The following is a 12,164-nucleotide window of genomic DNA, read 5'->3' as shown; positions in this document are numbered from 1 at the left end:
AAGCCTTTCATTATCTGGTTCATCTTCTTTTCAAGAGATCTGTCCAACTCTTTTTGCAACAATTTTTTCTTTTCTACACTCGTCTGTCCTTTTAGCTTTCTTCCCGAAATGAGAGGAGAGTCTATGGTCTTACGCCATCTTGAACGAATCTCATGAATCGGGTAATTTTTCAAAGTTTTGCAAATTTTGAGTCTCTAGAGTACTTGATCGGTCTTTTCACACATGTGCCAACCTGCAATTGACGTTTGTACTCCCCTCTAGTAAACTTTAAGGCAAAAAATTTTCCCAATTCTCCATTCTTTTCTTCAGCTGCTGCGTCGGGTTTCAACTTTTCTTTGCCTCCTTACTTAGATGTGTTATCTCTGTCAAATTTTTTGCAAGAACCCATGTGTGGTCTTGGGTTCTTGATGGCTTAATGAGCCTTAGGACAGAGTTACAAAGATGGGAGTTCACTCGATGCGCGATGGACTAAGGGTGAGAGTGGATAATAAGTTTGGGACAAGGACACAAAGATTCTTTCACAAAAAAAATATTGACTGCTTTGTCAGATTCTCCTCAAAAAGCTGTGTTTTGCAAAAGGGATCAGACCCTCCGTAGAAGGAGAATCTTTTTGAGCTCTAATACCATTGTTATAGGCTTGGACACTCCAAGCAAGAAATCAATAACAACACAAGGACAAAAACTGCAAAATCACTAAACTTCAGTGTGCACGCGCGCTAGAGAGAGAGAGAGAGAGAGAGAGAGTTGACACGGCACAACGGAGTTCCGTGCCTAGATGCACTAGCCCCAAAGATTGGGGGCCCTTTTGGTATTTCTTTATTATTGCTCACAACACAGTACAACTCTAGAGGGTCCTTTGTTCTCATACTCTACGTACAGATGCTCTACAAAATGAGGCCCCAGGGGCTCTTAAAAAGAATACAAGGTTCCTTAAAAGAAGAGCCCCAAAAGCACTAAACCCCAAAAAGCTACCGCTAAAATTTGTCCAAAACAACTAATGCTTTTTTCAAAAATCTGTACCGCCTCCCATGTGACATAGTGAGTGCAATTTGTGAAAATTCCGTACAGTAACTACCGCACAAGAATCCGTATAGTAGGCCATGTCCGCATGTCAGCATGTTTTACAAAAATATGTCTCAAAGTCCAAGCTTTTGACTTTTTAGGGTTAGTCCCATCGATCGATGCTCACAAGTTCTTCTAGGTTCAGCTCTCTAATTTCTCTCATCCACTTTGCCATTTCTCTTCCAGTTGGGCATGCCACATCGTCAATTTGTGACACTTTCAATGATGAAGATAAAGTAGACATACTTCTTAAAGTTGTTCCGGATAGTACCTTTGAGCAAATTGTGACGGATCTTTTATGGAGAAGGACCGTGTACTTAGCTTAGAAGACACCATCAACCCACTCAAGATCATGAGAAGAAGGACACAAATGGAAACACTGGAGGAGTAGTCGTGGGTTCATCCAACAAGTAAAAAACTTGTTAGAGAACCAACTGTGCTATGAAGGATTGCTACATGATCAATCCATGTAGTATTTGGAAGAAGACAAGACACCCACCTTTCAGATGCTTCAAGAAATATCAAGAAGGAGATTCAAAACCGAGGGAGAAAACTTTCAACAACAATGCAGAAGACAAAAGCAAAGGACGGGTTCATCTTGTTCAAGAAGAAGACGATGACCATGACTACCCCGCTAAACCTTCTCTTGTACAACTTCTGGATCATTTCATTATATTGAACACTATCTTGATTATGATGATGTACTTTAGCTTTGATCCTAGGGAAGAACAAAGTGATCACTTTGTGAACCATGAGCTAATGAACGTTGGAATTAGGGTTAAAAGGAAACGCACTCAGCTTGGAGAAGACGAAGGAAGCTCAAGGCACACAATAGAGAGTGTGTTACTTAGTGTGCAATGGAAAGATAGATAGCCCTAGAGTGATGGGCGTATATACAATGCACGGGGAAAAAACCTCCTAAAGAGGGAAAAAATGCCTCGAAATGGTGTGAATTAAACAACAAGAGCAGTGTTGTACATTTTACCTCATATTGTCTCTTATTCTGAAGGCTTTGTAGCATCTCTCCTTTAAGCTTTTGCCAAAAACTCTATGACCTCACATCACGCACAAGATTTTGCATTAAAAGACGTATGGAGGTGAAAATATACACACTATGATAAAGATAGAGAGAGATGCATTTCGTGCATTTGTGATGCTTGTGCCGATAAACAAAAGAAGAAGAAAACCGTACGTATGTATGGTGTGGAGTTGGCACCATTCTCCACATTCATAATAATACCGTAGAGAACGTGCCCTTCCCCCGCCACTTTTATCCCCTCCAGTGTTGAAGGGAGACTTATGCGTCTCCTCCACTGCTGGAGAGACTTTCTTATTGTAAAAATACTACAGTTGTACAAGGAAGAACTCATTACCAATGTTTTATGAAGACATGTATCATTCCACATTGCCATGCCGTGGTGTATCGTCTATGTGTCTCTTTGTTGGGCATCACAAAAATTCTTAAGCCCTTGTCACCTTCATCTACAAACTTTAGAATGGAAATGATGTAAATTAATTGCTTTAATGAGTACATGATGTAATCTAAGTACTTTTGAGATCACATAGAGGAAATTAAAGTCAAAATTTAAGTGTACCTTTGGTATTGGTCGTGCGGATCGATGCACAATCTTGGATGGATTGGCTCTTAGATCTTCCTTACATTGTTTTGTCACCTTGCCATTAGTATAAGTTCTGCCATCGTCATCTAGTCTGTGACTTTTGCAAACATGTCGACTGTCGCATTCACTTTTGCTATCATACCTACCATTATCTGTGCTACTTCTTATGTTGTTGGTTTCAAGGTATGTAGAATCTTCCTTACTGACCGTTCGTAGGCTCACACACACACATACAAAAAGTTGCAGACTTTGGGGCACCCCATCTGGCTTACATATCGATCAAGACACGGCCAAGCACGAGATCTTTCTCCAAGAGCCCTTGCTTCGCATCTGCTGAAAACATCCTAGAGTTTTTCGGTGTTTCCCTTTTGGAACAAATCCTGCAATTAAGCGAGAGGCCATCGCTTCGCATCTACTGAAAATAGACTAGAGATTTCTAGCCCTGTCCTTGTGGGGCAAATCCTGTAATCGGTGCGTTCCAAGAGTCCACACTATGGACAGGAAGATTTTTGAGAAGTTCCGGTGCCCTTTGAAGTGCACAGAACCACGGCATGTCGACCACGGCATTTTCCAAGTACGACATCTTTTTCAACAACCTTTGACTAACAATATCAGTGTGAATTTTTATGCCCATATCAGCATCTTGCGTAAAGCCACATGCCTTCAAAATGCACCTGATTGCGTCTGGAGATAGGCCCTCTCTTTGCATCTCCTCAAAACAGCCCAGAGTTTCCTCACGCTTCCCCTTTTGGGCATATCCTGCAATCAGACACAACATCCCACACATGAATCTCGTCCAAGAATCTTGTCAAAGACTTGTTGCACCATGACAGGTGCACCACACTTGACATACATACTAACAAACATGTTCCCCAAGTATGTGTTCGTATCAAGTAACCCATTATCGTGAATATCTACATGAATCCTATTGCCTTGATACAAATCCTTCTTCTCAACATAGTCTTTAATCGAGCTCACAAAACAAATACTAGTTTCCTAGCCCTACCCCTATTGGGCATATCTTGCAATCAAAGATGACATCCCTCATAGGAATCTCGACAAAGACTTCTTGAAAAAGAAATACTAGTTTCCTACCCCTACCCCTATTGGGCATATCCTACAATCAAAGACGATGTCCCGCATAGGAATCTCAACAAAGACTTCTTGCACCATGACAGGTGCAATGACCAACATGTTCCCCAAGTATGTGTTCATCTCAAGTAATCTAGTATCGTGAATATTACCATGACTTTTATTGCATTGGTACAAATCATTTTTCTCAGCATAGTCTTTAAGTGATCTCACAAAAAAATACTCGTTTCATGGCCCTGCCTCTGTTGGGCATATCTTGCAATCAGAGACAAAATCCCACATAGTAAGCTCGTCAAAGACTTGTTGCATCATGACAAGTGCACCGCAATTGACATACATACTGACCAACATGTTCCCCAATAATGTATTCGTTTCAAGTAACCCACTATTGCAAATATCAGCATGAATCCTACTTCCTTGGTACAAATCCTTCTTCTCAACATAGTCTTTAAGTGAGCTCACAAAAGAAATACTTGTTTCCTGGCCCTGGCCCTATAGGGCATATCCTACAATTGGCGAAGACATCCCGCATAGGAATCCCGTCAAAGACTTCTTGCACCATGACAGGTGCACATACCGACATGTTCCCCAAGTAAGTGCTCTTTTGAAGTAATCCACTATTGAAAATACTACCATGAGTTCACTGACTTGGTACAAATCCTTCTTCTCAGCATAGTGTGTAAGTGATCTATCATCTCACAAAAGGACTGCTCTTTTGCTGGCCCTGTCCTTGTGGGCCATATCCTGCAAACAGAGACAACATCCCGCATAGGAAGCTCGTCAAAGACTTGTTGCACCGTGACAGATGCACCACACTTGACATACATATTGAAAAACATGTTCCCCAAGTATGCGTTCTTTTCAAGTAACCCACTATCCCAAATATCATCATGAATCCTACTACCTTGGTACACATCCTTCTTCTTAGCATAGTCTTTAAGTGAGCTCACAAAAGAAATACTCGTTTCTTGGCCCTGCCCTTGTTGGGCATATCTTGCAATCAGAGACGACATCCCTCACAGGAATCTCTTCAATGAATTGTTGCACCATGACAAGTGCACGGCACTTGGCATACATATTGACCAACATGTTCCCCAAGTATGTGCTCTTTTCAAATTTCAAGTAATTCGCTATCGCAAATATCAGCCTGAATTTTACTCCTCTCAGCACAGTCTTCAAGTGATCTCATAAAAGAAATACTCGTTTCCTGGACCTGCCCCTGTTGGGCATATCCTGTAATTAGAAACATCCCGCACGAGACTTGTTGCGCCATAACAGGTGCACCGCACATACTGACCAACAAGAATGCGTTCTTTACAAGTAACCTGCAATCAATGCATTCCAAGAGACACCACTCCAAACAGTAATCTCTCTCACATCTTATTTTGACAACCCCTGACTAAGAGTATCGGCATGAAGTTTATGCCCATATCAGCATCTGCATAGAGCCACATGCCTTCAAGATGCACGTGCATGTGATTGCATCAGGAGAGAGGCGCATAATCGATTGCATCAGGAGAGAGGCGCGTAAGTGATTACATCAAGGGAGAGGCTTTCAATTTGCATCCGCTAAAAATAGCCTAGAGATTTCTGGACCTGCTCCCTCCTACTGCGCATATACCGCAACCAATGAACTCCTAGAGAGGACATTCTAGACAGGAAGCTCCTCAAGCACTTTCTGTGCTTTCTGAAGTGCACCAAATTTGGCATACATATCGGCCAAGGCATTGCCAAGCACGATATTTTTTTGAAACAACCCCAGACTAACAATATTAGAGTGAATGTTTAAAGTGCACCACATTTAGCATACATATTGACCAAGGAAGTGCCAAGAGGCCCTCACTTCGCATCTGTTGAAAACAGACAAGAGCTTTGTGCGCTACCCCTCTAGGGTAAATCCTGCAATCAGTGCATTCCAAGAGTCCATACTCCGGATAGGAAGCTCCTTGAGCACTTTTTGTGATCTCTAAAGTGCACCACATTTAGCAGACATGTCAACCAAGGCATTTTCAAGCACATCTTTTTTCAGCAACCTCTGTATAACAATATCAACATGATTTTTTAAGCTCATATCAGCATCGCGCATAGAGCCACATGCCTTCAAGATGCACTTGTATGTGATTGCATCTAGAGAGATACCCTCGCTTTGCATCTGTTGAAAATAGCTTGAAGCTTTCTAGCCTGGTCCTATTGCACGTATCCCAAAATCAATGAACTCTCGCTTTGCATCTGTTGAAAATAGCTTGAAGCTTTCTAGCCTGGTCAACCAAGGTAGTGCCAAGTAACGAAGTTTCTTTTCTACAGTCCCTAGCTAACAATATCATGTGAATTCCTTTGCCCGTATGAGCAGCTTTCCTAATGCCACAATGCCTTCAAAATATAAGAGTACATGATTGCGTTTGGATAGCTGCTCTCTCTTTACACCTGCTGAAAACAGCCCATAGTTTCTTGGCACTGCCTTTGTTCGGTATATCCCGCGATCACTGCATTCCAATAGACAACATTCCAGAAAGAAAGCACTTTTTGTGCTTTATGAAGTACACCACCTTTCGCATGTTGACCAAGGCAGTGCCAAGCAGGAAGTTTTATGTCAACAGCCCCTGAATAACAATATCATCGTAAACTCTTTTGCCGATACCAACATCTTGCATGATGCCAGATGCCTTCAAGTTGCACATGTAGGTAATTGCATATTCTCTCTTTGCATCTGCTGAAAACAGTCCAGAGCTACCTGGCCCTGCATACCTTCAAGATGCATGCATAGGTGATTTCATCTAGACAAAGGCCAGCACTTTGCATTTGTTGAAAACAACCTAGAGCTCTTTGTCCCTGCTCCTATTGTGGGTATCCCACAATCAGTGCATTTCAAGAGACGCCATTTAAAACAATAAGCTCCTCAAGCTGCTTTTGAAGTCCCTTTGAAGTGCACCACATTTGGCATACACATCGAGCAATGCCAAGCACAACAGCTCATCAAGGACTTGTTGTGCTAGGACAAGTACACTAGGCTTGACATACATACTGACTAACGTGTTGGCTAAGTATGTGTTATTTTCAAGTAACCCACTATCGCAAATGTATCATGCTGCCTGGGTAAGATTTGTGGCCCTACTTCTGTTGTGCATATCCTACAATCAATGCACTCCAAAAGACATATTCTGGACAGGAAGCTCCTCAAACACTTTCTGTGCTTTTTGAAGTGCACCACACTCGGCATAAATATTGACCACACACAAGCAAAGCCAATGGGAAGGAGCTGCATCTTATATGGTTGCATCGGGAGAGGTTTGAGGCATTGCCAAGCACAACAACAGGCCCTGACTAACAAGAATAGAATGAATTCTAAGCCCATAACATCATCTTGCATAGAGTCACATGCCTTCAAGATGCATGCGTAGGATGCGTAGGTGATAGCATCGGGACAGAGGCCCTCACCTTGCATTTGCTGCAATCAGCCTAGAGCTTTATGGCCTTGCTGCTGTTGTGCATATCTCGCAATCAGTGCACGTTGTTCCAAAAAGTAAGTTCCTCTAGCCTTTGTACTTTCTAAAGTGCACCACATTTGAAATAGAGTCACATGCCTTCAAGATGCATGCGTAGGTGATAGCATCGGTACAGAGGCTCTCACCTTCCATTTGCTGAAATCAGCCTAGAGATTTCTGGCCCTACTCTTGTTGTGCATATCGCACAATCACTGCGCTTCCGGTCCAAAAACTAAGTTCCTCTAGCCTTTGTACTTTTTGAACTGCACCACATCTGACATTCATATCCATGAAGGCAGTGCCAAGCACTAGTTTTATTTTCAATAGAATCTTGCATAGAGCCACATGCCTTCACGATGCATGCGTAAGTGATAGCATTTGGAGAAAGGCCCTTGCTTCCCATCTGCTGAAAATAGCCCAAAGCTCATCAAGGACTTGGTGCGCTCAGACAAGTCCACCACATTTAGCATACATATCGTCGTCAAGGACTTGGTGCGCTCAGACAGGTCCACCAAATTTAGCACACATATCAACCACACAGGCAATGGTGATGGCAGAAGGGGCAAGTCCACCGCATTTGGCATACATATCGACCACACATAGGCGATGGTGAAGGCGGAAGGGGCTGAAGCGATTGCTGCAACTCTCTCTCTCTCTCTCTCTCTCTCTCTCTCTCTCTCTCTCTCTCTCTCTCTCTCTCTCAAGCAACATGCATAAATGCAGCCACTCAGTATGCATATCGACCACACATATCAGCACTTCATCTTGCATAAGTCCCAAGACATGCTTTGTGGCACTACCATCGCTTTTGTTGTCCCTTAGCAGTAACTCACTTGCTCATTCGCTCTCTTTTCTTTTTGCCTTTAATGTAGTGGGCTGAAGCAATTGCTTTAACTCTCTCTCTCTCTCTCTCTCTCTCTCTCTCTCTCTCTCTCTCTCTCTCTCTCTCTCTCTCTCTCTCTCTCTCTCTCTCTCTCTCTCTCTCTCTCTCTCTCTCTCTCTCTCTCTCCAGCAACATGCATAAATGCAACCACTCAGACAAGTCCACCACATTTGGCATGCATACCGATCACACATACCAGCGCCATCGCTTTTGCTGCCCCTTAGCAGTAATCTCTCTCTCTCTCATCCGCAACATGCATAAATGCAGCCGCTCAGCATGCATATCGACCACACATATCAGCACTCTGTCTTGCGTAAGTCCCAAGACATGCTTTGTGGCACTCCCATCGCTTTTGTTGCCCCTTAGTATTAGCTCGCTCGCTCGCTTGCTCTCTTTTCTTTCCCTTAGCAGTAGCTCCCTCGCTCTCTTTTCTTTTTGCCTTTAATGTAAACTCCAATGAGCTGCTGCCAAGTGGCACAGCTCTCCTTGCAGGGTTCCCAAAAACACTTCTACATAATCAAGGTAAAGAGAGAGAAAAACGTTAAAAAATTAAAAAGTGGAAAAAATTGCGCGCCACACACACACACACACACATATATACATATCCGATGAACTCCTTGATAGGGACTGAGGCAAGGCTTCTCAGCGCATACACGCACGTAGATATCTGCTCTGTGTGTGTGTGTGTGTGTGTGTGTGTGTGTGTGTGTGTGTGTGAGAGAGAGAGAGAGAGAGAGAGAGAGAGAGAGGGGGGGGGGGGGGGGGGGGGGGGGGGAGGGAGGGAGGGGAGAAAGAAAGTTCCTTTTACATCTAGTACAACCAAAGTTGGCCTATCAGATAAATGAACTATATACATGTGTATCCTTCATCTATCCAGAAAGGACAAAAATACAAAGTAACAGGATGTGGGTGTTTGGGAAGGAAAAAGGGCTCAAGGGTTGTTCGAAGAAAACGTCATGCTTGGCATTGTTTGGTCGACATGTATGCCTTGGTGGATGCAAAGCGGGGGTGTCTCTCTTTGCGCTTGGCCAAGAAGCTCTAGGCTATTTTGGACGGATGCAAAGCGAGTGTTGCTCCAGATGCAATCACATATGCTTGCATCTTGAGCCTTTGGGCTATTGCTAGTAGATGCAAAGGGAGGGTGTCTCTCCACACGCTTGGCTGTTTTTGGTGGATGCAAAGAAAGGTTGTCTCTTCATATACACTCACATATTCTTGTGTCTTGAAGCTACGGCTGTTTTTGGTGGATGCAAAGTGAGGATGTCTCTTCATATATTCTTGGCCAAGAAGCTCTTTGTTGTTTTTGGTGGATGCAAAGGTTGTCTCTTCATATACAGTCACATATGCTTGTATCTTGAAGCTACGAATTTTTTCGGTGGATGCAAAGTGAGGATAACTCTTCATATGCTTGGCCAAGGAGCTCTTTGTTGTTTTTGGTGGATGCAAAGTGACGATGTCTCTGGGCATGCAATCACATATACTTGCATCTATAAGCTCTATGTTGTTTTTGACGGATACAAAGTGAGGGTGTCTCCCTTGATGCAATCACTTACACTTGCATTTTGAAGGCAAGGGTCTCGGTCAGGAAGCTCTAGGCTATTTTTACACTTACTCTACATCCATTGAAAATAGCCCAAGGCTTCTTGGCTAAGCATATGGAGATACACCCTTGATTTGCATCCTCCAAAAACAACCTAGAGCTTCAAGATGAGAGCATATGTGATTGCATCTGAAGAGACATACTCACTTAGCATCCGCCAAAAATAGCCCGGAGTTCTTGACCAAGTTAGGCATAACCCGCAGTCACAGCATTCCAAGAAATGATATCCTAGACAGGAAGTTGCTCAAGCACCTTTTTTCCTTTATGAAGTGCGCCACATTTGGCATACATGTCAACCAAGGTAGTGGAAAGCCTCGCGTTTTATTTTAACAACCTTTGACTAACACTATCATTGTGAAATCTTTTGTCAGAATCAACATCTTGTGTAATTCCACATGCCTTCAAGGTGCAAGTGTACACGGATGCATTTGCAGAGATTCCCTCCCTTTGTATCCGCTGAAAATAGCCTAGAGTTTCTTGGCCAAGTGTCGCTTTGCATCCACTAAAAACAACCTTGAGCTTCTGCTGAAAACAACCCAAAGCTTCATGACTCCGACCGTGTTCAAAATGCAAGCATAAGTGATTGCATAAAGAGAGACACCCTCGCTTTGTATCAGTCAAAAACAGCCCAGAGCTTCAAGATGCAAGCATATGTGATTGCGTCTGGAGAGACATCATCACTTTGCATTTGTCAAAAATAACACAAATCTTCTTGGCCAGGTAAATGAAGGGACACCGTTGCTTTGCATCCACTAAAAACAGCTAGAGCTTCAAGATGCCAGCCTATGGATTTCATCTGGAGAGACAATATTGCTTTGCATCCGTCGCAAATAGCCCAGAGATTCTTAGCCAAGACTATCAAGAGACACCCTCAAAAATAGCCCACAGTTTCTTGGCCAAGATATGGAGAGGCACTCTCGCTTTGCATCTACCAAGAATAGCATAGAGCTTAAAGATGCTGGCGTATGTGATTGAATTTGGAGAGATACCCTTGCTTCACACCCTCGTGAGCATTTGGCATACATGTTTACAAAGGAAGTCTCAAGCATGATTTTTTCTTTCAACAACACTTGACTAACAATATCAATTGCCCATATCGACATCTTGTGTAATTCGACATGCCTCCATAATACAAGTATACATGGCTACATTTGGAGAGATTTCCTCTCTCTGCATTTGCTGAAAATAAGCCAAAGCTTCCTAACCCAAACGATTGGCTTCAAGATGCATGCATATGTGATTGCATCTAGAGAGACGCCCTTGTTTTGCATCCGTAAAAAACAACCCAAAGGTTCTTGGCCAAGCGTATGGAGGGACATGCTTACTTTGCATCCGCCAAAAACAACCTATAGCCTCTTTCGAAAACAGCCCATAGCTTCCAGACCTTGAGCCTTGAATTCAAGATGTAAGCATATGTGATTGAATCTGGAGGAGATTAGGAGAGACACCGTCTTTTTACATCCACCAAGAATAGCCTAGAGCTTCTTGGCCAACTGTACGAGAGACACCCTTGCTTTGCATGCGCTGAAAACAACCCACTGGTAGAGCTTCAAAATGGAAGTGTGCATCTAGATAGATTCTCTCTCTCTCTCTCTCTCTCTCTCTCTCTCTCTCTCTCTCTCCGTGCATTCATCAAAAACATCCCAGAGTTTCTTTGCCAAGCATATGGAGAAACACCCTTGCTTTGTATCCGTCATAAAACAACTCAGAGCTTAAGATGCAAGCATATATGATCGCATCTGAAGAGACATCCTCACTTAACATCCGCCAAAAACAACCCAAAGTTTCTTGACCAAGTTTTGCAATATCCTCAACATATTTCACAATTAGCGCATTCCAAGAGACAACATTCTAGATAGTAAGCTCCTCAAGCACTATTTGTGCTTTATGAAGTGCACTACATTTGGCATCCATTTCAACCAAGCTACCGCCAAGCACAATGTTTTATTTCAACAATTAGCGCATTCCAAGAGACAACATTCTAGATAGTAAGCTCCTCAAGCACTTTTTGTGCTTTATGAATGCACCACATTTGGCATACATATCAACCAAGCTACTGCCAAGCACAATGTTTTATTTCAACAACCCCTAACTAACAATTTCATCGTGAATTCTTTTGCCCGTATCAACATCTTGTGCAATACCACATGCATTCAAGTTGCAAGCATACACAATTGCATTTGGAGAGATGCCATCTCTATCCGTCAAAAATAGCATGAGTTTCTTGACCAAGTGTCGCTTTGCATCCACTAAAATAATTTCACTTCAGATGCAATCACATACTCTTGCATCTTGAATGCAAGGGTTTGGGTGTGGAAGCTTTGGGCTATTTTTAGGAGAAGCTTTGGGATTTTTTTTGGTGGATACAAAGTGAGGGTGTCTCTCCAAATGCAATCACATATGCTTGCATCTTGAAGGAAAGGGTC

General features: G+C 42.9%; 1 protein-coding gene across 1 annotated transcript; it reads right to left on the bottom strand.

Moving 5' to 3' along the window:
• Positions 1-3,117: 3,117 nt before the first annotated feature.
• On the bottom strand, positions 3,118-8,343 carry LOC147458248 (pentatricopeptide repeat-containing protein At2g34400-like). The gene is made up of 7 exons (XM_086513416.1): positions 8,335-8,343; positions 4,974-5,098; positions 4,794-4,920; positions 4,474-4,588; positions 3,521-3,643; positions 3,356-3,440; positions 3,118-3,283 (listed from the first exon to the last, which is right to left on the bottom strand). Exons 1-7 carry the CDS (start codon positions 8,341-8,343, stop codon positions 3,118-3,120), a joined length of 750 nt encoding a protein of 249 aa, XP_086369542.1.
• Positions 8,344-12,164: the final 3,821 nt, after the last annotated feature.

Source organism: Adiantum capillus-veneris, chromosome 5 (genome assembly GCF_014529385.1).
Source record: "Adiantum capillus-veneris isolate H3 chromosome 5, ASM1452938v2, whole genome shotgun sequence".
In the NCBI taxonomy this organism is placed as follows: domain Eukaryota; kingdom Viridiplantae; phylum Streptophyta; class Polypodiopsida; order Polypodiales; family Pteridaceae; genus Adiantum; species Adiantum capillus-veneris.
This window is presented reverse-complemented; position numbering and strand designations above follow the sequence as displayed.